The sequence below is a fragment of the Populus trichocarpa genome, chromosome 3 (assembly GCF_000002775.5).
Source record: "Populus trichocarpa isolate Nisqually-1 chromosome 3, P.trichocarpa_v4.1, whole genome shotgun sequence".
Taxonomy (NCBI): Eukaryota; Viridiplantae; Streptophyta; class Magnoliopsida; order Malpighiales; family Salicaceae; genus Populus; species Populus trichocarpa.
Genome location: NC_037287.2, coordinates 15,815,251 through 15,841,477, shown reverse-complemented (window position 1 = coordinate 15,841,477; position 26,227 = coordinate 15,815,251). Strand labels below are relative to the sequence as shown.

At 31.9% G+C, this 26,227-nt stretch overlaps 3 protein-coding genes across 5 annotated transcripts; all 3 read right to left on the bottom strand.

The window, feature by feature from the left end:
• Positions 1 to 3,017: 3,017 nt before the first annotated feature.
• On the bottom strand, positions 3,018 to 6,288 carry LOC7497868 (cyclin-dependent kinase E-1). Of its 3 annotated transcripts, none has more exons than XM_052451759.1 (2): positions 6,043 to 6,288; positions 3,018 to 5,163 (listed from the first exon to the last, which is right to left on the bottom strand). In XM_052451759.1, the coding sequence occupies exon 2, from the start codon at positions 4,894 to 4,896 to the stop codon at positions 3,487 to 3,489; it is 1,410 nt and encodes a 469-aa protein (XP_052307719.1). In that variant the 5' UTR covers positions 4,897 to 5,163; positions 6,043 to 6,288; the 3' UTR covers positions 3,018 to 3,486. The 3 variants fall into 3 exon arrangements, with proteins under 3 accessions (XP_052307719.1, XP_002303670.1, XP_024454110.1); XM_002303634.4 differs by having other exon boundaries at positions 3,018 to 5,032; XM_024598342.2 differs by having other exon boundaries at positions 3,018 to 5,009.
• Positions 6,289 to 12,685: 6,397 nt separating this feature from the next.
• LOC7497867 (protein ABIL2) lies at positions 12,686 to 15,980 on the bottom strand. The gene is made up of 10 exons (XM_024597159.2): positions 15,640 to 15,980; positions 14,762 to 14,894; positions 14,517 to 14,599; positions 14,269 to 14,419; positions 13,936 to 14,035; positions 13,747 to 13,842; positions 13,593 to 13,632; positions 13,412 to 13,500; positions 13,187 to 13,284; positions 12,686 to 13,003 (listed from the first exon to the last, which is right to left on the bottom strand). Exons 2-10 carry the CDS (start codon positions 14,867 to 14,869, stop codon positions 12,830 to 12,832), a joined length of 939 nt encoding a protein of 312 aa, XP_024452927.1. The 5' UTR covers positions 14,870 to 14,894; positions 15,640 to 15,980; the 3' UTR covers positions 12,686 to 12,829.
• Positions 15,981 to 17,656: 1,676 nt separating this feature from the next.
• On the bottom strand, positions 17,657 to 20,907 carry LOC7465327 (26S proteasome non-ATPase regulatory subunit 8 homolog A). Its single transcript, XM_002303632.4, has 6 exons — positions 20,716 to 20,907; positions 20,479 to 20,557; positions 20,212 to 20,314; positions 19,224 to 19,487; positions 18,378 to 18,489; positions 17,657 to 18,001 (listed from the first exon to the last, which is right to left on the bottom strand). Exons 1-6 carry the CDS (start codon positions 20,818 to 20,820, stop codon positions 17,861 to 17,863), a joined length of 804 nt encoding a protein of 267 aa, XP_002303668.1. The 5' UTR covers positions 20,821 to 20,907; the 3' UTR covers positions 17,657 to 17,860.
• Between the last annotated feature and the right edge of the window lie 5,320 nt (positions 20,908 to 26,227).

The following is a 26,227-nucleotide window of genomic DNA, read 5'->3' as shown; positions in this document are numbered from 1 at the left end:
ATCAATTCTGCATGTAGCATTTCGAGATTGCCACCTATGTTTTTTCCACATGAGATGACACGGGCAAGGTGTTTGCTGGCCCGGCCCGGTGAGGCCCACCTCCGTCCCTCCACCGGTAATCTCAGCCAAGAGAGGTAAACCTTAATTAATTATAAAGAAGATCATTAAGGCATTATCATTCATAAGTAGCAATCATGAAGGTCCATAAAGCCAGCACATTTACGGCATCTAATTGGTCAAAAAGAGGCGAGTTAATATTAGCCTGTACTTAATCATCAAGAATGATTAACGTATCCTTGGCGTTGCAGAAAGCAGAGAAAAAGAAGACAAAAAACATTGTGTGGTTTTGATGCGTTTCTGTGTGTGTAAATGACAACAAATTTACCAATCCTCAGTGGGCACATATATGGAGCCCACCACTCCCACTTGCGTCTGTTTGTTTTTTATATTTTTCTGGGCCGGATACCATCATAATATGAATTTGAAATATTTGAGAGTGTGGTTGCGGTTATTTTTTAAAGTATTTTTTATGTTGAAATGTATTTAAATGATATTTTTTTATTTTTTAAAAATTATTTTTAAAATCAGAGCATCAAAACGATTCAAAATATATAAAAAAATTAATTTTTAACAAAAACAATTTAAATTTTTATGAAACACAATTTGTACAACGTTTTCAAACGGTGTCTAAGCCTTTAATTTGGAGTGTATGAGGAAAATAAATAAGAAAAAAAAGTACATGAAAGTGGAACACCTTCTCCCCACCAATGCATAAAAAAAGAGAGAGTATAAAACAGGAGAAAATCCCTTTTCCCTCTTGAAAAGTCTTTTGTTTGTGGTCTCATGTTGGATTAAAGGAAGGGAAACTCTCCCATAAATTTAAGATAAAATGATAATTCTTTTCTTATGTAATTAATATTTTGTTGTGCAATACATATCAAATACACGACCACCAAACTTTGCAGTTTCCCCACTCATGAGTTTTTTTATTTCTCTTCTAACAAAGCACCATTATTGATTGTCGTCAACAAGATGCTTTAATTTTCGAAAAAATGATGACTACCGCCCAAGGAATCTATCCACGAGATGGGATCTAGATTCCTTGGCGAGCGAATGGTGGTGGATTTTGTGTTCCATATCTCCTTGAAAGGTTTTTTTTTTAATCCTTTTAGATATTGTTTGGAAACGTGGTGCAAACTGTGTTTCTAAAAAAATTTAATTTTTTTTTTCTAAAATTTAATATGTTTTGGATCGTTTTGATGTGCTGATATCAAGAATGATTTTTAAAAAATATAAAAAAAAATTGACATGCATTTTAGCATGAAAAATTATTTAAAAAACAATCGAAACTATACTGTCAAACATTCTCTTAAACGGGTTAATTTTATTATTCGAAATCTAAATTTCTGTACTTCATAACTGGCCGAAAGTTGAACTCCGAGCTCTTGCGTTACATGCATTCTACAAGTGGTAGCGTAGACAATTTATTCAAATGACCCGGAGATTGAGAAGAAGAGAGAATAAAAAAAAATAAAAAAAGGAAAAAAAAAAGATTGTCGTAACTGAATTTGTCTTTGACACTCATCGCACTAGGAGATTGCTAAATCCAATGATACTAAAAATTATCACCATACAAGGTAGAAGGTTGGACGCGTCGCCACAAGTTAGCAAATTCATTCGTAACAATTTTAAAATCAATCCCTATTAAATTTAACTGTTTTAAGAATTGAGAATTTCAAATAAAAAATAAAAAAACTCATGACTGTTTTTTACTGTTTAAAGATTATTTTTAATATCAAAATATTATTATTGGAAGGTTGAATTGATTATTTTACTATTTTTTTTAGTTGATTTTAGTACTTAAACAGATATAATTTTAATATCAAGCGATGAAAAACAGGATAATAAAAGGTTTTTACAATTCATTATAGTAACGAACATGGAAATATTATGGGTTTTTTTTTCACTTTGATCCTCAAAATCTTTTAGGGTTTTTTTAAATTTCAAACTTAGTTTTTTTTTCAATTTATCTTCTAACATTAGATTTACTGAGTATTGAACTTCATAATTTATTTTGATTTGCTTTATATTTTATATCGAACTAACAACATATCACACGCAATAAGATATGTTGGAAAACCTATTGATAATTATACAGAAGTATTTGATGTCATCTGTATTCCAATACTCGAGGGTCAACAAGCAACATGGTATATACACCATTATAAAAATAATTTAGCTAAAAGCTGGCTTAATGGTCTAGGCTAGTCATGCTCCCCAACTAAACTAATTAATAGAATATGAAGAATCCTTTAGAAAGCTGTTCAACAATTAAAGAAAGTGACAGTATTATATAACATCTAAACTATATTCCAATAACCTCGTTCCAGTACTCTCAGAGGGTCAACATATTTTGATGGCAAATTCACGGGGTTATATTGTGCTTTCATTGCAATTGGATAGAGCTTCAAATTAGTAACATTGCCTGAAAGCCTAATGGTTCTCAGGATGGCCGAAGATTAGTCATGGCATTGACAGATATCATTTACTCGCATTTAAAGTAAGTGAGATGAGCTGCTTATGGGCTGGAATGGACATAATCAAAGTCTTTAATGGCCTAAACTATCTGCAGAGGAGTAAATTTGTGCTCGAAAAATCCTTCCCAGGCTTTCTCTGTTTCTCTTCATACTCGTGAAGAGACAGACTTCGTTTATTTTTGGTCAAGTGGGGAGCAGAATAAGCAGATCAACATAACAGGGGAAACGTGGAAAAAGATAATAGAAGTCAATCATAAGGTAGATGACCAAAACAAATCAAACCCATAACGGGTTACATGGACATATCTAGAACATGCATTCGAGAAAAGAAATGCCTTTGCTCCGTCGGTCAAGTATTTGAGAGACAGAAACAACGGTTATCCTGATATGGCTTTCTCTGTGCGCGTCTACACACACGCATGTAACTTCATGCGTATCAACAAGAAGTTTTCTTGTACGAATAGCTAATATAATAAAAGCTTTCAGAAATTGACTTTTAGTAAGATCTTGATATCAACTAGGGGAATCACCTCTCTTGTACCGCGTGTGGAAATACATTCACATTTAAGACAGATGCTAGTAGTCTTGAACTGAACAATGCTACACTTGTGTGTTCTGCTTTAAAAGCAAACACAATACAATCGCTACAATACAACTACTGCTTTCTCCTTTAGAACATGCCCCTCTCAAGATTATCTTGCAACTTGGACGTGTAAACTCAGAATCTCCCGAAGAGAAATGCAATGAAGCTATTACTTGCCTCAAGCAAAGACGACGGGAAAAAGCCTACAATAATTGTCCCATACATGACAAGTGGAAAACCTTCTTGAATTCGATGTGGTCTTGGATGCACTCAACAGGATCATTCATCCACGGCGACAAGGTAGGGCTCCATAGATGTAAAAAAGAAGAAGATTAATTGTTAGTCTGTCTAGATGCCATTTGCTAATTAGCGTCTTGATTTTTGTTGGGGAGGGTATCCAGTCCCCGTTCCTGGAGGGTCTTTCCTTCTCAGTTGATGCTGCTGATGGGGCTGGGCAACACCGCGTGGCATAGGGATGTTACCAGGATTCATTCCACCACCCATCCCTGCCTGAGATGCGAGATTATAAGCCGTCATGCCCTGAGTTTGCATTCTCTGCAGGCCAATAGGCATTGGTCGTGGTGCAGATCTGTTGTTAACTCCATGAGCACCTGGTATGCCTCCAGAAACTGCATTTCCAGATGATACTGGCTGTGGAGGTTGAAGGCTAGTCGTTCCTTCAAAATCTGTATTTGTATCTACTGGACGTGTAGGATAATTGATGACTTTCTCTCCAGGTTGAGAGGGTACCAGGGCATTCCGTCCAGGGAGAGGTTCGCTTCGAAAATAATCGTGCTCTAGAGCTTGTGCAGCAGTTATACGCTTTTGAGGATCATATTCTAGCATCTTAGAAAGAAGGTCAAATGGAGCACCTTTTGGAGAGAGAGGTACAACACTATGTAGCCCAGTATTCTCATACTTGTGCTCTTGGATACGGTGCACATCATTCTGCCAATGTGGAAGGCTTGCAAGTGTTGGCCATTTTTCCAGTGTAGGATGGCCTAGGACCTTAAATATCTTGTCAAGTTGATCAAGCTGGAAAGGATTTGATGCTGATTTGGCTTCTGCCCCTTGAAAAAGTGGCTTCAAAGTCAGAAGTTCAGCAAAAATGCATCCAACAGCCCACATGTCAATAGCACTTGTGTAGTGCTTAGCCCCAAGAAGCAACTCAGGTGCACGATACCAAATGGTTACCACAACACCATTATCAGACAATGCCTTCAAGGGAGCTTGATATATCCTTGCAAGTCCAAAATCAGCAATTTTGACAACCCCATGTTCCTCTCCCTCACCCATAACTAAGATATTTGATGGCTTTAGATCTCTATGTATGATCCAGTTACTGTGCAGATAGTTCAGTCCATTGAGTAGCTGCCAGAGCAATGATTTAACAGTGTATTGGTGGATCAAATTGTTAACCTTGTCTCTGTGATGCCTGATGATTTCATAAAGGTCATGTTCAGCATAATCAAAAGCCAGATACAGTGACATATCAGTATGATTAATATGCACATTCACAAGCTTCACAACATTCTCATGAGTAATTTCCCTAAGCAGCATGATTTCACGGATGGCAGTGGGAGAGACACCATCACCATCCTTGGACTGCTTGAATTTCTTGATGGCAATGGACTTTCCACGATTTGCAGGAGACTTGGTTTTTGCAAGGAACACAAGACCATAAGTTCCTTCACCAATCTTGCCAATAAGATTGTACTGTTGCAGCCACTCTGGCTTCTCATTGTTGTTGCTGCTTCTATTATTGCCATCTCCCATGGTTGCTAAACAGCTTTGGTTGTCTGTCCTTACAAATTAGGTTGCCACATTGGCACTGAGATTGAAAAGCAAAGGACACCAGTCTCCCGCAACAGCTTATAGTTTCAGGTCCCCTGAAGTTAAAGGCAAGGGCTTACTGTCATGGAATTATTGAGAAGGTCATCTATTGAAAATGGTTCACAGTTTCTCTACAGCTCCATGTTCAAAAGCATAATGATTGCTTCAATAAGAGATTTCTGGAAATAACAGTTCAAAACGATATGGCATCTGCAAGGTGTTCGAATCTCAGTAAAACCTCTCCCTATCCAACAACTACTTGGAACACTATGTCCACAAACCCCAGCATCTCATTTCAATCTTATGAATTAAAGTAAGATACAACAAGATGACAGAAGAAATAACGTTATCCTTTTAACAAAACAGCACAAACAAAAATCTTGAAGACAACATAATAACACATGCTCTCACCAGGTAATGTAAATATATACAAATCTTCCATTTCTACTATAAACACCAATATCCAAAACAAAAAAACAACCAAACAATAATCAACAAGGGCATTGAAACACCTAAGATCATCAAAAACAGAGATTTCAGGGTTTCAGTTACAGCATCAAAGCGCTGCCAGAAGCATGCAAACTTCTTTTCCATAGAAATGGCTTAAATTTCAAAGTAACTTTGCACTTTTTTTCCAGTGACTGAATGAGCATGTCAATTGTATCGGATTAAACCACATGCTTCACTGCTTGTGCGCCCCGTCAATTCCTTTGAGTTTCATTCTAAACATATAATACATGCATTATTTGCCATTCAAAATTCCCACTAATTTGAATCTTCGTAACCGGCAAGACCAGTCTGCTTTAAAGTCTTCAATTTTACAATAACAGACCCTTCCAGGAAAAAAAATATAATCTTTAAAACCGAAACCATTAAAGAAACTAACTTTTCAGTTCCTAACTAGTTATAATACTCAGAAGAACATAAAAAAGCACTCTCTCAATAGCTAAAAACACAAAAATTGAATCCCACAAACCAAGCCCAGAACTCAGCCAATATTGAATGGTCAACAAAAAGCTAAAAAATCAACATAAATGAGAAAAAAAAAACTAGTAGAGCAAATCAACAAAAAATATCCAAAAAACTCACCTATCGAGCTGAGAATGGATCAAGTCAAGAACTTTACTACCGCTCAATAAAACCCAGATCTTTATTGCGGCCTCAAAGCGTCAAAAAAGGCAGCACGTTTTTGCTATTGAAACACAAACTGAGCGCATAAATCAATATGCCATGTCCTCTGTTTTGAGTCGGGATTTTTTTTTTATACAGGGAGCTCTGGTGTAGTTCGGGCTAGCTGATTTGGAACGCAAGGTACTGTTTGAAAAGGAAAATAAATAACCAATTGTTTTTTTAGGGGAAAAAATAAGTATTGCACATGTTTCATCACTGTATTCATCTTTCATTTTTTTCATTTTATTCTCCTTTCGATAAAGACATTATATATAATATAGGAGTATTATTTCATTTCTAACACATTAGAAGAAGGTGTTAGGTATTTTTTAATATCATGAAATTTATTCACTGATGAATGAAAATATTATATTTATGCTTAATAAAATATATTAAAAAATATATAAACTAATAAATCATAAAAATTATTATGAAGGCTACTTAAATATTTAAATTAAATATTTAAAGCAGAAAGTTAATCATTCCAGTAAGAATCAAAAGATAAATGCATGCGTGTTGAAATATTTTACCTTGATCATTATTTTTAGTTTATACATTTTTATTTATTTATCTTTGAGGTTTATTGTGGTTATTAAGTATATATGAATTTCGTTCTTATAAATATATCATGTAAATACAATGGATTCATCTAAAATTAAAGAAAAAGAATTGAAGATAAATTATAATAATCCCTTTGAAGTTTGAAGTATTATGAAATTATAAAAATCATTAAAAGACTAATCACAATTTTAAAAAATAGTTAAACCAAATTATAAACCCTCAAAAATTTTAAAAACTAATTTGAATTAGAATAATGAATAAAAGTAGTATGGGGTTGATAAAATATAGACAAAAAAAGAAAGAATACATTTGATATATAAGATTATGCCTGAACTAGTTGATCGGTTGGCTTAATTATGCTAAACCGGTCGACTGATTCAACTGGTAATGAGATGGAATTGAGGGTAAAATAGGAATTTCATGTGAACCCCAGAGAAAGGAAATGAGGGTTTTGAAGTTTTTTAATAAATCTTTAGAGAAATCACTAAAGAGAGCTAGATTTGATAAATTATTAAGGGATCAAAGACAAGAATTCAAGTTTTCTTGACAGTTTTGATTCTTGTAAAGAAGAGGAGAAATTAGGGAGAGTAAGATGAGAGAAGAGTTAAGCTTCCTTTAGCAAATCTTTCTTAATCTCTTTTGGAAAAAAGGTAAAAAAAAGAAGAAGAAAGTAAAGTATCCTTCCTATTATTTGATTTCATTTTTTATTCAAAATGAAGAAATTTAAGTGTTTTATGTTATGGAAGGATAGGGTTTTATGAGTTAAGATTGATGTTAGGATGGTTTACCTTATAGGCAATTATTGTATGAAATTAATCAGTGGGTGAAATGGAGATTTAAAAAATAGATGAAAGAAGAATGAAACTTTCTCTTTAAAAAAGTGAGTTTCAGCTTAGGTATTGGTAGGAGAGGAATAAGTGTTTGAGGTGAATTAATAAAGGAACAATACTTAATTGGAATGCATGAGATGTTTGATAATATAAGAATTTAGGGTGTGCATTGGTTTGAGGCCATTGCTATATAAATCAAGCATAATTGTGTTATTGGACATTGAATATAGATGAGTGAAATTAATAATTAAGATGAACTATCTTGTATTGACAGGGGATACGAGTGCAACTAGGCCTCAATATGGAGCTAGAGTCGAGACCTTATGAAGAGCTAGAGCCTCAATATCTCTCTACAAAGACAAAACCTAAACTCTAAATTATGAGAAAAATAAAAAATGAAAATGGAGCTTAAAGTTAAAGAGAATAAGCTGAAAATTGGGTAGAACAAGAGTTTAAGTTTCTGCTTGAATTATATCCAAAACAATGTAGAAAAACCAATAACACCATCTTGTTTAGATGCATTTCTAAATAAGATCCAATGAATTGAAAAGAATTTGTGCACAATATCTCTCTACAAGGACAGAATTTAAGCTTTAAATTATGAGGAAAATAAAAAGGAAAAATAAAGCTTAAAGTTGAAGAGAATAAGCTAAAAAATTAGGTAAAAGAAGAGTCTAAATTTCTGCAAAAATTATGTCCAAACAATATAGAAAAACCAATAACACCATCTTGTTTAAGTGTATTTCTAAATAAGATTTTACGAATTGAAAGGAATTCATGCTCAGTATCTCTCTACAAAGACCTAACCTAATATCTAAATCATGAAGAAAATAAAAATAAAAAACATAGCTTAAAATTGAAAAGAATAAACTAAGAAATTGGGTAAAAGAAAAGTCTCAATTTCTTCAGGAATTACATCCAAAACAATGTAGAAAAACCAACTCCAAAACACTCTTCTTAATTCAACCCCATTTTATTGAGAATTTTAGGAACAAAAAATGATGAAATTCCCTCCACTATCAACTTTGATTACCCTCTATAAAACATGAATTAAACCTGAGTGTTTTGGCTTTATATCATATATATTTTAAGCTGAAAAAACTATTCAAGTTTAGAGAAAACTCATCAAATTCTATTATCCATGGACTAGACAAAACAATGAGTTACCAGCGACAAACTATCTGTCATTCGCCATCACACGTCACACCAGGAGAAGAGGTTATAATGGAAGAGTAGTTTTGGCCACTAAGAGGCACCACTCACTTGCTGGTATATAATGAGCACTCGTCAGCAACGTTTTTGAATAAAAAATTAATTTTCAACGTAAAAATACTAAAATGCCTCCCATAAGTCTGAAGATTAAACAAAAAACTTGTGTGAAAAAACAAAAATGTTCCTAAACACATGTCTTATTTTCTGTTTTTTCTCTAAGGCCCCAAATGTTTTTTTACTATACTCTAAGAAAAGAAAACACAAAAAATTTATTAGTCAACAATTCTAAATTTTTTTAACTTTGGGAGTAAATAATTTATTTTACTGTTTAATTTTTTTTGAAAAGACAAATATATTCTTTAACAATTTTTTAATGACTAATATGTTATTGAAAAAGATGAAATTACCCCAACACAAAGGCTTCTAATTTTTCAACTGAAAGGAAAAATGATAATTTTACCTTAGCATTCCATATTAATATATTCCATATTAATATATTCTAGTACTACAATGAAAAAATCATTATTAATAATTATTTATTTCTCCCTTTTCACGTTAGGAAATTTGCTCAAGCTAGTGACATTTTTTAAAGTTATCTATTTAATAACTAGATGTTGCAGTTTTTTTTAATTGTCTCTACCCATAAAAAAACTTATCGTCTTTAAATATACTTCACCACTGCAAATGAATATATCTTTATATAATAAAAAAAATTATGAAATAAATTAAGAAGTGAATTTATAATTATTTCAATATCCTTTATACGTTATTGAATGGAAAAAGCTAACGAGCATCCTTAAAATACTTATTAAGACATTGTTCGTTATGTAGTTAGGATGTTTTATAAACTTTGTTAGATGATTTTAATATAAGGATGTTTAAAGAAAATATTTAAAAAATATTAATTTAATATTTTTTTAAAGTGTTTTTTATCTGAAGAAAAAACACACACTAAGTATTATTTATATGTATTTATTAAACATTATTTATTGTTGAATGGTGTTAAGAAGAACTAAAAACCAAATATTCAAATAATAAAACCAATGATATTAATTAAATACATTATATACTTGTTATTTACATGGTAATGTTTTTAAGAGTTTACAATAAAAAAAAAAAGAGGAAAACATATGAATTGAATATAACATTAAATGAGTCTTAATAAGTGTTCTCAAGACACCCATTAACGAAACCCTAAATAAATTTATAATTATTTTTATAAATTAGGATCCATGAAAAACTGTGTGATAAGAGGTATATTTTAGACTATCCAAGTCATTACCGAGACAAGATCATTAAAGTAAACATGATGGAAGATAATGGTGTTGTATTTAGCTAAAGACACCTTTCAATGAAACTCGTTTAATCAACCATTCTCAGAAAAGATTTCCTCGAATTAATTTGTAGCTAACAAGCTTTTCAAGAAATTTTCTTTTATAAAATATTGATTGTTAGATATAACTACAGTATTGTCTGCGATGTGTTATGGGTGATCAAATTCTTTAAATGTTAAAAAAATATTCAAGCATTGCTATTTTTTTTAAAAAAAATTAAATTATATAGGGATTAAATTGATTTGACTTAATTAACTTGGTAAATCTAAAAATAACATGGACAGCCGGAAAAAAAAAACATAGTTTGATTAAAAAAATTCAAGATGATATTTTTTAAAAAAATATTAAAATAACAATATATTGAATCGACTTGAGTTAACCTAGGTTAACACGTAAAATCTACAACCCAGATCATGATACTATGATAACCTTATAGTAAGCAAATAAAAAAACATTTTGAAATTTAATTCTCAATCAACCTAATATTGAAAGATTAAATTGAAAAAAAATCAATTAAAAAAAGATAAAAAAAATGACTCAAGTCAACCCGAGTTAACTGCCAAACCTGGATCATGAGACTAAGATAACCTAATAGAAAGCATATCAAAATAAATTATGAAGTCCAATTACTAATCAATTTTAATGTTGAAGGATGAAATTGAAAAAAAAAATCTATTAAGAAAGGACACAAAAAAGACCTGAGTTAACTCAGGTTAACTCACCAAACTCATGGCTCGTGCTATAAGTCTAGGATAACCTCATAGAAAGCAAACCGAAACAAACATTGAAATTTAATTTCCAATTAACTCAATGTTAACTGGTGAAATTTAAAAAAATAAGTACAATAAGAACCTCAAAAAACTTAAGTTAACCAGGGTAACCCATAAAAACCGTCTTTTTGGATCATGAGACTAGAATAATCCTATAAAAAATAAATCAAAATAAATTAAGAAGTTCAATAATTAATAAATCCAATGTTAGAGGTTAAAAAATAAATTTTAAATATAAATTATGAAGTTTAATCTTTAATAAATCTAATATTAAAGGTTAAAAGAAAAAACTCAATTTGAAATTTGAAAAAAAAAAACTATAGATTGGAAAGGAAAACTTATTTGTTAGAATTTACTTTTTTATTATTGGATCAATTACTTCAGTGTCACTTTAATTACTAGAACCAAAGTGATATTCCACAGTACGAATGTTTTTGTAAATCTTATCAAGTTAATGCAGAGAGTTAAGATGAGAAAAGAAAAGAAAAAAACTATGTTCTTTCAATAATGAAAACTTAGATCTTCATATAAGTTATGTTCCTATCTATATAAGTAGAGGAAGTGATTACTTTTTTTAGTAACTCCTCTAATTAATACTTGTACCAGGCTTATTCTTTATGGATGGATCAGGCCTAACTCAATAACCAACATAAACAAAAAAAATTTGCTGATTATAACACTACCTTACGAGGAGGGTAAGTATAATTTTCTCTCCCCCAATTAGTTCTTGTTAATGTAAAGAAACATCATAGTTTATTATGATTTTGTTTTCTTTATGGGCAAGAAAAAAGAAAGAAATAAATAAACATGATAGTTTTTATTATTATTATTATTAAAAATAGCTAGTCAATGAGAGGAAATCATCGTTCTCTTGATCACAAAATACTACTCAATGGAACAATATTTTTTTGAATTTTAAATTATTATTTTTTAGTTTTATCTTTTAATATTAGATTATTGGGGATTGAATTACATAATTTATTTTGGTTTGCTTTCTATAAGGTTTTCTCAATCTCATGACCTTGATCACGAGTTTTGAGGATTAATCTGGTCAACTTGGGATTTTTTTGGGTTCTTTTTGTAATTGATTTTTTTTAGTTTCATCAATTTTTTAGGTTGATTGAGAATCAATCTTTATAATTTATTTTGGTTTACTTTCCATGAGGTTATCTTAGTCATATAACTTGAGTCAAGGGTTTGACGAGTTAACTTAAGTTGACTTGGGTCTTTTTTTCTTTAATTTCATCTTTTAACATTGGATTGATTGAGAATTGAGTTTCATAATTTCTTATGATCTACTTTCTATTGGGTTATCGTAGTCTCGTAATCTGAATTTGATATTTTAATTTGTATTGATTAAGGTTTTTTTTTAATTTTAATTTTCAATATTGGGTTAATTAAGAATTAAGTTTCAATATGTTTTTTTGATTTACTTTCTATGAGGTTATCAAAATTTCATGACCTGAGTTATAAAATTTATATGTCATCCCGGATTGATTCATTATGTTGTTTTGTTAATATAAAAAAATATCATCTTGAATTTTTTTGTTAAACTATGCTTTTTATTTTTAAATATTTATATTATCTTTAAACTTATCAAGTTAATTATATTATATCGAATAAGTAGTCAATTATATTATATCGAATGAGTCCCTACACGGATTAAATTCTTTTTCTCGTTGAAAATACATTAACAATGCATTTATATATATTTTTTTAAAAATGATTCTACCCACCGCGGGTAAATGATCTAATTCGGCTCCCATAGGTTATTTATCCCAACCAGAAAAGAAAAAAAAGACAAGTTATACTCATTCTGTTGGTGATGATTATTAATCAGATAATAGCATCTAAATTATGAATAAGGGGGCATATATTGAAATCTCCTACATTAAGAAACTGAATCTTAAAACAGAGAGAGTACAAATTATCAACCAGAAAGTACAGATAGTCTGTCTGTTGTTTCCTATCATGCATGATCTCCATTTGTTTTGCTGTTTCAAATCTCATCCAAATATTTATACAGGGAGCCTTCCTTTCTAGACTTGCGCATGCGGAGCAAGGCCTTAAACAGGCGTTTGCTCTTGCCAGAATATTGCTGATCGCTATCTTTTGTCTTGTCTCTTTCCGAATACATGGACAACGAAACTGATCTCCGAGGCTCAGATGGATACTGAAATAAATGAAATTAATTAGTGAAAGAACTATGTTTATTTCAGTTCCAGAATTCAGGTTTAAGCAGCAACATTTTAACAAGTTAATTTCAAGTCATGACTATTCGTTGTGTATGATTTTTTTTTTTTTGACAGCCCAATCTCATTAGTCATTCCATATTCTTTGTAATGGTGGCGCTTACCCTTCGTCGTGCATTAGTATAATTTGAAGATACTGGTCCCTTGAGAAGAGATCCAGAACGTATGAGCGGAAAGTGTTGCGGAGAGGATGATCTTCTTTCTGATTAAGACGGAGAGAAGAAATTATAAGAAAAGGGTCATACTCTCCTGACCTGTCTCTGCTGTGTGTACTGCAACTTAATTTGTCTAGATAAAAATAATAAGAAAAAGAATTCATGCGCACAAACCAGGTTTGTTGTTGGTTGAAGTCCTTGTGATCGTAAATGCTCCTTGTCTTGAGTAGAATTGTGGAGACTGTGATTTAGAATGCCTTTCTCTGCATTAAAATTATACCTTGAAATCCTATGTCGTGGCGAAACTGGGATGGCAAGATGATCATAGTAATAACAAATATATCATCAAGATTACCTCAAGGAAGAAGGAGCTCCTTTGATTGTTGCTTGAACAGCTTGGCATAACAATCACATAAAGAAATAATGAGTTTGAAAGAGGTTTTCTGGATCATAAAAATCTGGTGTTTGACTGATTTATTTCAAGCACATCAGGAGAGGAAGTAGCATACCATTTTTTAAATCAAGCAAGTTGTGTTCAGTACTAAAGCTTCTACTGTGATACTTTGATTTAGTATGGCTATGTGCATCCATGTTCTCCTCATCAACTGAACAGCAAATTTCAGTGTCACAAACATCTTGAAATATTGGAAATGTAGAGAAAAAATGCAAAAGGAAAATAGGAGAAGTAAAATATTTGCCTGGAAAAATGTACCGCTTTTGGTGCTTTGGAGTTTTTATTGCCAATGACTGTTGTGAAAGGCCACCTTGGTTGATATATTCTTGGCATGCTTCCAGTCTCTGGGCCATGCCACAGAAAAAGGTCAGGTATTGAAGTCTTAGACAGTCTGACATGATTAAAATTCCTGTGTAGACAAGTGAATTGTCCCAGAAAGGCAAAATAATTTCATAATAAATGATTTCACGAGCATGTTGGGATAATGTTTCAGCACCGTCCTAAAAAAACCTGAAAATGAATCTTGTATTCAAGAATGTATGGTGAAGGGCTAAGGGAAAGGCGGAAGGGAGGATACCTGTTCGGTGCAAAAGAAACGAAGCTCCATTTCTGAAACTTCACCAATCTCTTGATCTAAAAATTTGTTAACTTTGTATGCTACAGAACCCAAGTGGTCAACAGTACTGACCAAAGCTTTGATGGCATAATCTTTCAAGGTCTCAACCACTCTGCGTTGAGACAAAGCCGGTGGCCGGGGGAGGGGGGTAATTAGCATACCATGTCACAATCATGGCATTTACAAAAGGGATTGTAAAACTGACTCACATTTGTTTTTGGTCCTCTTTGTAGTAAGCTAATTCAAAATAATCGGCTGCTGAGTATAACTGCTTCCTAAGGTTCTTCAAGTCCTAATAAAAGAAAACAACTTCATTATCAAAATTAAGGTAATTTACTTCTACAATCATCTCTGAATTTCTAGTAACCGTTGGACTTTTCTGTAGCTAAAGAAACATAATCATGATCTGCAACATGGCTCCACTAATGAGAGGATTTTATAAGATCGAGTGTACCTTGAGAGTATCAGAAAAGAGCAAGCTCTGCTTCATGAAAAGTTCATCATGATTAGAAGGTTCTTGAGGACCATTTACTGAAGAGGATGAGGTCTTGCTATTATCCATGACAATGAAACCTGGCTCTTTTTAGCTGCCAAATTAATCAAAAACCACATCAATATTTAAGACATACCTGCCTCTAATTATTTCACGAAAATACCACCACCATAGTACTACCTGCCCTCGACTCTTAAACAAGAGTGTAGTACACATATAGTTACAAAGATAGAAATTAAGTCGCAAAAAACATATTTCCAGCTAATGATTATCTGGCACTCAAATGGAGAAACCAACAATTCAGAATCTGAGATTAAATGATGTCCTGGAATCTGTGCAAACAAAATTCTTCATCAACTGATGAACATAGCTTAGTTGAGTTGAGGATTATGATTCTGAAACTAAAGCAATCCGACTGAAAGCTTCAAAACTTTGTTTTCTACCACCTCTTTCCTGTTTGAGCTTGCAAACTAATTATCAGAGAACAGAAAGTGGACTAAAGAGATTCTAAAATCAGAAAACTTGAGATAAAACACATGACAAAGAACTGAAGCCGTGTCAGAGAATCCAAAACTCTCCATATTGATATTGCCAGTTAGATATCGATCCCTGTCATCTTTAAAAAAGGAGACATTCACTGAATCCTACTGTTCCTAACAACACTAGTACTTAGCAGGTATAATCTCAGAGGTAAGTTCAAGTTCTTTATGTTCTCTATCAGAAAGGAAAAAAAAACAGCTTCAAACATCGGGTTTTTTTCAAAAACATTATTGGAAAATAACAGAAAAGAGGACAGGAGGGATTACAGAAAACATAAGAGAATGAGACAGCGAGGTAACCTGGTCTTCCTTGTTGTTAATTAATCTGGAACTGGAAATTCAATCCCGAATCCACTCACTATTTCTGATGTATAGCCAGGCACTGAAAAACAATAAAAACGAAGTAAAGGGCATCGCACTATATGAAGTCTCTTGACTTACTTTCAACTAAAAACAAAAGATGATAGTGAGATTATTGTTTTAGAGAAAATGATATATTTTATCTGCTGTTAGCTTAGGTTTTTTTTGCAGGAACTAGCCTCATATCAACCATTTGGTTGTTTCAGTGTTTTCAAATTTAGGACGAACATCAATATGAAGTGAAAAACAAGTAGTGGCTGCTGCATCACTATAACTACCCCGTCCTTCCACTGCTCACAAGCCAGTACGTCAATGGCACCTTATCAAGGAAATTATAAACATAAATGGTGTTGGTGTATAACGTACAAATGGTCATGTCATTGAAATTGAAATTGAGGCTGAATTTATTTTTTTTAATTAAAATTTAAGGTGTTTTTATTTCAAATTAAATTTTTTATATTTTTTATTGTTTTGATATACTAATGTTAAAAATAAATTTTAAAAAATAAAAATAAAAATATTTTAATTTATTTTCAAATAAAAAATATTTAAAATACAATATTTATTATACTATCAAACATTTAGAGTTATGACTCAAAAACAACCCTTTTGAGACTGATCAATGAATATTAACAAGTAACAAACTCACCAATAACGTTTAATCAGGAATTAACATAGCACTTCTCTGTACATGTTTTGCATAGGTTTTGAGGGAGTATTTCTTCTCTCCTTGGCCGTCCTTTTCTATCCTCTTTTTTTTTTTTTATTGGCAATCAATTAACTAGAGAAATAACACCAATATTTTATTCTAAATGTGCCCCTAGGTGAGCATTGTGCCTCGACTTCGACAGTTATCGGCAAACATGTGCACCGACAGCCAGGAGATTTAGCAAGAAAACATGGAATTCCCACTTGGACAAACACAGCAACAGTTTATAAATATCAGTGATTTCTTTTTCCCTGAAGCAGCTGCAGTATTTCTTGAGTAGCTATCAGTTTCGTTAATGGATCATAATATTTCAACTCTTTGTTGCAGGATTTTGTTTAAATTGTGGAATTAGCTCAACTAACAGATTCGTTAATAGTAATCATAGGTAAGATGTTGCATTCTTTGGTGAGTGGAGGAGTAATCTTTCAATCAGTTTAACTAAATTTCTTTTTCCTTCTATGAATACATGTTCTCAGGTCAAATTTCAAGAAATTCCTCTCTTGTTGAGTCATAGAAACATCATTCGTAGATACCTACATGAATACATTTTTTTAAAAAAAAAACCAACCTTTTTTGCAACCTCAGATTTGACCCGAAATGATAATATATGGAGTCAACCCATTTAACAAAGGCCGGCAAGGGTTATTAAGACATTGGCTAGTCACCCTTAGAGCGTAGTAGTTGAGGACTCGTTATCTCAAGTTTGGACTGATATGACTGCCCTTTTTTTTGTGACTGATCGTCACATTTCAACAGCTATTATTCGATCACTGTTGAGTTTTTTGGCCTGTTGCCTGGTTTAACGGCCAGCATACACTTGCTGGAAGACAAAACTCCTGGTTTAGACCTTAGAGTTCCATCACAACGTTTAATTAGCCAAAATTAAGTTCAACCACTAACGCCTACACAAACACGTTCGAGTGTGATTTTATTACATACGACCAAGAGAAATGAGATCTCAAATTCGGGCCCTGCCTCATCCAAGTTATGACTTGTCTAAAAAGAAAAACAGACCAATAGCACATCAGAGCTCACACACCGTAATAAGCTATATAACATGATGTTTTTTCCTTGAATACCAGGCGCCTGATTGCCGTGGGCACAAGTTCACGTGCGAATTACCCTGGTCTGGGCATATGGATTGGTCAATTATGGCATCGAAATCGCGACATCCCTGCCCCTTTTCCTAGCTCTTCCGTAGCCCAGAAGTAAGGGAGGGGGGTGTAAAGGTAAATTTCGATAGCAGCATGAAACAAATGGATGTCGAATTGTGAAATTAAACGTAAAATATACTGGAGCATTACAAATCAAGCGAGCAAGAAATGCTGATATGTAGACCGCTGGAGTGACCCAATTGAACTACAAAAGACGGCAAATGAAAGTTATATCCTCAAATGAAATGGTTCCAAGTAGAAGAACTGAAGTTTTGTCTCCGAAGACAGCTATAATCTGTTACACAATCCGCTCCAACTCTCTAGCATAACTCAATGTCTGGTTGATGAGTTGTAGAGATGGTATTTCCTTGCAGGGGGCAGATTCTTTTGCCTTCTGGAAAACTACAGAGCCATTCTTTATCTCCCACTCGGGATGCTCCTGCATTAAGCAACAGAACATGTCATATTTATGTTAATCATGAAAGTAAATCTGAAAAAGGAGAAATACAATTCCCAGAAGAAGGACGTTCTTGGTCTAAACTCCACCAAAGGAGTTGGAAAACAATATGAACACCTTAATCCGGTTTGTCAAATATACCGAAGCAGCCACCTCCCCGACAAACTGTTTCTTAACGGAGGAATCTTGTAACATCACTTGGTGAGCTAAAACAGAGGGCCAGTTACAAGCTCTGAAGTAGTGCTAAAGGAATTTCTTATCTAAGTTCGTACATTTTTTAATCAATCTAAAAAATTAAATCATTCAAATCCAAAAGCTTGAACGTAAAAAAAAAAATCAGTGCAGAAGAAACCAGTACCTCCTTGATGTACTCCAAAAGTTCATTTTCGGAAGGAAAGAGCAACATTTGACGGGCATCACTTATTGAAAGATAGTCATATGCCTTCTCACTGCATCCAGCAATTTCATCCCTGGAGGTGATACAGTGGAAATCAACTAATAAGAACATAGAAGGATAATGCAGCGTGCTAAATCCATTCATAAAGGATGATAGGGTGAGCTGCAGCTTCTAACCAGGAATTCTAAAGACAGATTTTCAAAGTATAGTTGCAAGATGAGTTTTTAGTCTGCACAATGTGGTTAAAATGAACAAAAATTCCCTGTTCTCAAACTTGAACTATGTGCGACCTAAAAAAAACAATGAGCCACAGTGCAAAACTACAGCATGGAAACTTGCAAAAGATGGTTTACATACTCCAATCAAACCACAAAACTATTAGATAAATCAAACTGAAAAAAAAAAAACAAGGACCATGGCCAAAACTTAATGGGAATGGAGCTCATTGGCAGGAAAAAAAAACTATATTGATCGATTAAGATGTCACTTTTTAAGAGGCATAACAAATAGTAATAATAATTAAAATTTTAGGCAAACGAACAAGTTTTCACAAGAAACTATGGCTGTCATTTTGAACAAAGATGGAACACATATGCACCTTGAAAACAATGAACTTGACAACACCTAAAAGGACATTTTCACCTAAACACGGATGTCTGTACGCCCTCTGAAAGAACAATTCTATCTATCTTACCCTTTTATTTAGTGTGAGGTGGTGTACCCATAAACAAATATAGTCTCCACAGATGAGTTCTCGTTGACTAATCAATGGCCACTGGCTATTACTACAGAGTATGGAGAAGTTACCTCACAGTCTTCGCCAAGAGATCCATAAAATAATCATAAGTCTTGTATGGCACATTCTGTTTTGCAGATAACACGCGATTGTAAGCCCCTTCCATAAAGGACTGCTCCAACTCCACAGCATGCTTGATGCAAGGATTCTCCAAAGCAGTAGGGGAGAGCAATTCCAATTCAGTATGGAATTCAGCAATTCTATTCTGGACTAAGAGTCTCAAGAGGTTGAGACCCAAGATCATATACTCCTGAGGAGATTGGGGAAGACAGCTACTGCTCCATCAAAAAATAAATCATAAAAATCAAGCTCTAACATTATAGCACTCAACATTGGCAAATAAAGAAGAGATAACAGCAAATTCTTCCTTGTCTAGGCTACACATGTTCTTCTCTTCTATGATTTCTTTAGTTAAGACCTTAGTATTGTCTAATACATAAAAACCAGACAGATCAGTTAATAAAGAGCCAAAAGCTTAAAGAGCCAAATGCACAACTAAAAAACAAACCATATAATATTTTCTACTCTGAAATGAGAAAGTCGTACAAAAGGGAAGTAAATCGAGTTCACAGATAAAATGAAGCATTTGAAACAAAACTCGAAACATCAAACAAGCTGTGTAGGAGAGCTTATTTGTTATGAGCCTTGTGCAACATAGTTCCATTCCTTGGTTTGCACTAGGTTGTACAAACTGACATATTAAGAATAGAGTTAATTATCCTATCACAGTAAGGATATCTATTTCTGACACCCTACATGTAACAATACTCCACATTGCCTACAGTCAAACAAACTAATAAAGTTATTGAAACTATGAGGTGCTGAATGTCTCATCAGACTCAGTAAGGAATTCAAGTCACCATTCTACCAAACTATGGAAACATAATTAACGAAGCATGCAGTTTATGTCAGGTAATTTATAATAAAAACACTACCCCAAATACAAAACTAAGCATGCACGCATGATTCCTTGAAAACTGAAACCAATCAAAAAATTACCTGGCATCGGTGTAATAAGGCTTCAACTGAAAGAAATCCCTTTCAAAGGCCTCCTGATCCCCAATCTTCACACTCAAAAGAACAGCATGCTCAAATACATCCCCTGAAAAAGCATCCCCCACACTTAATAAATATAAATAAATAAATAAAAACCACGCGTCTAAAACTCAATCTTATAACCTAAAATCAAAGATTATTAAACCCTATATCCTGCATTACAACCCTGAGATCCTCAACAAATAAAGAAAAGAAAAACCACAATCTTACTTGCTATTGTTAATTCTTGAACAGCATTAGGTGTGTTTTCAAACAACGGCGGCAAGCTTCGAAATCCTGTCAACAAGACCTGCAGCAAAAAAAAAAATCAAAATTAATTGCAATTAACGCTAATTACTAGTCAATTCAACTGAAATAAAATCACTAAGAAAGAAAAACAAAAAAGAAATGAATTAAGCAGAAAATGAGTAAAAATTGGGGTTTCGAGGTGTGAAGATTAATTGTTACCTTGAGCTGAGAGAGCAGATTCGTCGAAGTATTGAAATCTTCTCTTGTGCACGCCGCTTTGAATCGCTCGAATAGCTGGGATACTTCTGTTAGCTTTGGATCCATCTCTCTCTCTCTCTCTCTCTATCTCCCTCTATCTGGATTTATTTTTAAAGCTCGAGTTTTCTAGCTTCTACAGAAAGAAAAGATTTTTTTGTTTTGTTTTATAAGGGTTTAAAAGGAGTTTTTGTTCGGGTGATATCTTGACCAGATTGATTCTAGCCCAGAGCAGTATGGTCTGGGCTGGGCTGGGCTGGGCTACAATGAATTACCATAAGTCAGCAAAGACGCATCTGTCAAAATCATTACAATTACAATTTCAATGCATTACAATTACAATTATAAAAAAGAATTAATTGTTGATGTGAAACGGTGTTTATAAAGTGATGGGATTATACATGGGACTGTTTTGAACAGTGATAAATATTGTTTTTTTATTTAAAAATGTATTAAAATAATATTTTTTTTAATTATTAAAATGATATAAAACTATAAAAATTAATTTTAAAAAATTAATTTTAAAAACAATTAATTTTTTTTAAAATTCCTGTTCAATCACATAGCCAAACACCTCATAGAGAGAAAAATAATGTGGTTAGCATAATATAGTCTATTATTATTACTTTTTATTTTTATTATTTTTATTATAATTTAAAAAAAATTAATTTTTTTTAAAATTCCTGTTCAATCACATAGCCAAACACCTCATAGAGAGAAAAATAATGTGGTTAGCATAATATAGTCTATTATTATTATTTTTTATTTTTATTATTTTTATTATTGATATTTATAAGCATCATTTAAATGAAATTTTATTATCAAATAATATACCATTACAATTATCAGAGCATGTATTCTACCAAGTTTCATGCGAAATAAAAATAAGAAAGTAGAGGAAATTTATTCTTAAATTGTGATAGTGTAATAGGATAAGAATCTTGAAATAAGGATAATTTAAATATATGGCAATTTCGTTTTAAATTTTTCACACACACTTGATCCCTAGTTGAAGGGAGGAAAAGATTTATTTATAATAAGAATAAAACCGATGAATGTGAGTTGGGTTAGACTTATTTTTATATTATATCATATCCAGTTAAATCTTTTTTTTCATTTATATATTTTTATCTCACCCTTAAATTTTTATATTCTTTTTTATTTAATCCTTTTTATAATGGATTAATTTGTCTTTGAGATTGTTGATTTGTTTTGTTTAATTTCATATAAGGCTTTTGATACGATTGAAAAAAAAAATTTAGGTTAATACTTAATTATTTTTTTTTTAATTTTATCCTTTAGTCTTTTTATTTATTTTTATTTAATTATTTTACAGTGAGTTGATTTGCCTTTGGGCTTACTGGTTCATTTTATTTTACTTGATATGGAGCTCTCAAGATGATGAGAAATAAATTTGGCTTTCGATTAATGCTCGATCAGGTATAACAAAATTTAATATTATGAATTTAAAATAATTAAAGCTTTATGAACCAAATTTGAAATTGAAGCAAATGCCCAATCCTTTTTTTGCCAAACTGAGACTAAATTGAAGGAATAACAAAAAAATAATTGTCGTGGGTAATACAAGCGCCAATAACTTAGAAACGAAGTAGGACTGTGACGGCACTTGCGATGACCACAAAGCTCTAGACGAGGCTTTCCATGGTACTGATGGAATTGTCATGATAAGGGCTTTCTTACTTGTGGGGCATGAAGATGAAAGCCCATCGGTATGACTTCAATAACCCTTTTGTTTTTTTTCCCTTTTTTTTCTTTCTTTTATCTTCTCGGTTTCTACACCTAACTCTATGCTGTCTTTTTTATGTCAAATTTTATATTTATTTTTTTATTGTTATTTTTAGCAACTTGGTTTCGCAAAATTGATTCTAGATGAATCATGAAATAGAGTTTAAAATCATACACACGCTAGATAATACGAGATGGATGAAATACCAAAAAGAAAAAAGGAAAGACAACATAGAAGGAAGATCTATTCAACCAAGGGTTGCAATAGCTATCCACAATAAATTGTCTTCCTTTTATGTCCATGCAAGACGGTTCAAAAAACTCTTGATTTGATTATAGAAAGAAATTTCCTATGACTGTTATGGATTGCAGTCTCCATATATTCCCGTCTGGAAATGGAAATTATACGACCAGAAATACTTTTATAAGTAGAGAATCTGACTAGTAGGGCAGTTTGAGATCTTATCTGACACCCACTTTGTGTGTGAGATGGATGATCCACTAACAACGGTGAGATCTTCTCAAATAAAGTAAAGAGAGAGCATGCACGCCCACATTGAACTGCATCGATCCTGGAAAGGATCATAAAATAGATGTTAAATACAACATACGTATGCGTGTGTGTGTTGTAAGGAAGGTTAATTTCGAGTTTCAAATCATCTAAACCAAGATATTTATTTATATTTAACCATTTAGAATTAACCTATAGCAACAGATTTTTTACTTCTTGAAAATGGATCATATGATGAACTTTGATCAACTAGGGCCATTAGATAGCAATGTTTGGTAGAAGTTTAAGCTAGATATTAAAACAATATTGATTGATAAGATCATATCTAATTGGGGCCATACAGGATATTTAAACCCAATATTGGACCTAATTATTCAAAGTATTTGGCAAATGATCTAGCTAGGACATTACCATTCTTCAATTGGTTTTTGTTCAAATTGAAAATGCTATGGTGGAAGTAGTGGATAGCCTATGTTTCCCCCACAAGTTGTATATATTTTTATCTAAAAAACATAGATATGCAGGGTTTTTTATTTATTTTTCAATATAATGTTTTTAAGTGTAAATTGAAAAACTTATAAAATGATCAAATTAAATAAACTGGAAATTATCTGTGTAAATAAAAAAATCATTAACGATAACTAAAAGCGTAACTGGAAAATCAAGAGACAAATTTATATCAAGATTTTGATCTTGCAACATGGAATATTTACCCGGTTGTATTTACTAAATTTTTTTATTAAAATATTTTTTTATTATATCAAATGATAATAGAAATAGACACAAACATAAAAATAATTGAATAAAATAAAAGGAAAAAAATATTATGCAAGGCTACACATATTATAAATATTATTTAAGAATAAATATTTTTTATTTTAAAAAATAAAGTTCATCTATATAAAATATTAAAAAAATTATAGATCAAGCATAATAATATGTTAAAAAATTAAATACATACAAAATATTTTTAAAAAAAAACATTATTTAAAAATAGCTAAATAAGCAAAATAAAAAATCATAAGGGAGAGATATTAATTGAAACACAAATAAAAAATTATTAAAAAAAAGACATATTATACAAGATACCAAAAAGAAAATTTCTAACGATGAAATCAGAAAAGACAATAAGCCATAAAAAAGATGTCAACCCGTGTTAATTTTTAAAACTTGTGACACAGGTCATTAGATCGAAAGCAACTTAAATAGAAAAATCATGAAATTCAATCCCCAACAAATCAAACGCTGAAAGATAAAATTAGAAAAAAATTAAAAATTAAACAAAATGATCTAAAATACAAAAAATGTGATTAAAATAATAAGGGTGAAAATCCAAACAAAAAATAAAATGAGAGGGCAACTAATTTTTTTGAATGGAGGGTAAATTGAAAAGAAAAATAACTTCAACAAAAAGAAAAAAAATCAAAAGAATGAGGACTAATTGAAAAAATAATACATCATAAACTTTGATTGAATAATGAAATTGAAAATCAATAACACTTTAACAAAAGGGCCAAGAAAAAAAATTAGAAATCAAAAGAATAAGGACCAAATTAAAAAAAAAAATTATGACAAATTGTAATGAAGGACCAAATTGAAAACAAACATAAATTTTATAAAAGGGTCAAGAGAAAAAAATAAAAATCAAAAGATTAAATATTAAAATTGAAACATAAAAAATAAAGAAGACCAACGTGTATTTTTTAGGCGAGGAGAGAGAAAAAAAGAAAAAAAAAAGAAATGACTGCCGGCAACAAACTTTCCATCTACTGCTAACACGCGTTGCACTGGGAGGAAGTGGACATGACAAAACTTCCAACAACATGGTGGAAGGGCAGTTTTGGCAACCGGTAGCCACTGCACGCGCTACCCATACGCTTTCTTGTGGACAACACACACACTGACAACTTTTTTGATTTAAAAATTAATGAATAAGCATGAAAAGATCAATATGCCCCCTCAAAGAATATAGAATTAACAAAGACACCCTTGTGAAAAGATGAAGTTCTTGGGCCAACGACTTTTTTTTTCCAATTTAAAAGGCAAAAAGGTCTTTTAACTGTTTTTTAAAAATAAAAAGACATAAATACTCTTGATTAACATATCTAGATTTTCTTGACTTGAAAGGTAAATTAGTCATTTTACTGTTCCAAAAAAGTAAAAAGATGCATATACCCCTCAACAATCATTTAGATAGTGTTTAGTTACTGTCATGAGACAAAAGAGATGGGGACAATGGAAACAAAAATATATTTGGATTAAAGTAGTTATTATCATAATTTTAAAACTCGACTTGAGAGTTGACTCGATGCAAAGGTTAGGTCAACGATGTGGGGGGCAACCTTGCTGACCTAATTTTTTTAAAAATAATAATAATTAAAGCAACCTTATTTTGACCAAAATTATGTTTCAAAAAGTCAACAAGTTTTTGACTCGTGTTTTATCTCTGGTTGACCTAAGTTTTTAACTAGATTAGGTTGGATCAATCCTTTCTCTATTTTTTTTAACTCAGACTTGCTAAGTCCTGGATCAACACGTCAAGTCAGTCATGATTTTATAACTAAGTTTATTATAATATTATTAATCTCAACACTCAATATAAATTAAAGTAAAATAAAATATCTAATAATTTTTTTAAATATATAAGTTTGACAACAATACATATTAAGAATAAAATAGATTTTTTCATATTTTATTATATCTTGTCCACCACAACCAAATAGAATATAAAAACAATTACTTTATCTTGTACATAATTATCAAACACAATTTTGTTTCCGTTTTCTTTTATTTATTTATTTATTTATTTTAAGACCGTAACTAACACTGTATTAACTAATTTGCTATTGAAAATGATCACAAGGCATCTATTTTTTTTTACAAGAGCAAAAATCGTAATTTTTACCGTTGAAGTGAATAATAATACATGTGTGCTGTGATTTCTACTAGCAGTTTAGAGTTTTTGTTAATGCTGTCATGATTATTTATTGCTCAACTCTGGTGTTTATGTAATTATAAAAAGTTGGGGCACAAACATCACCTTTTTTTTTTTTGTTACCAAGAAAATGGTTCTTCCATGTTTTTGTAGCATAGCCCAAAAGCTTCGGCCCTAAGAACCACTCTGGGGTGGGTCTCCTTCCAATTCCTTGCCTGAACTTTGATTGCATAAAACAACAAAATTCCAACTTCCCAAAAATTGAACTCCAAATTGAAGAACAA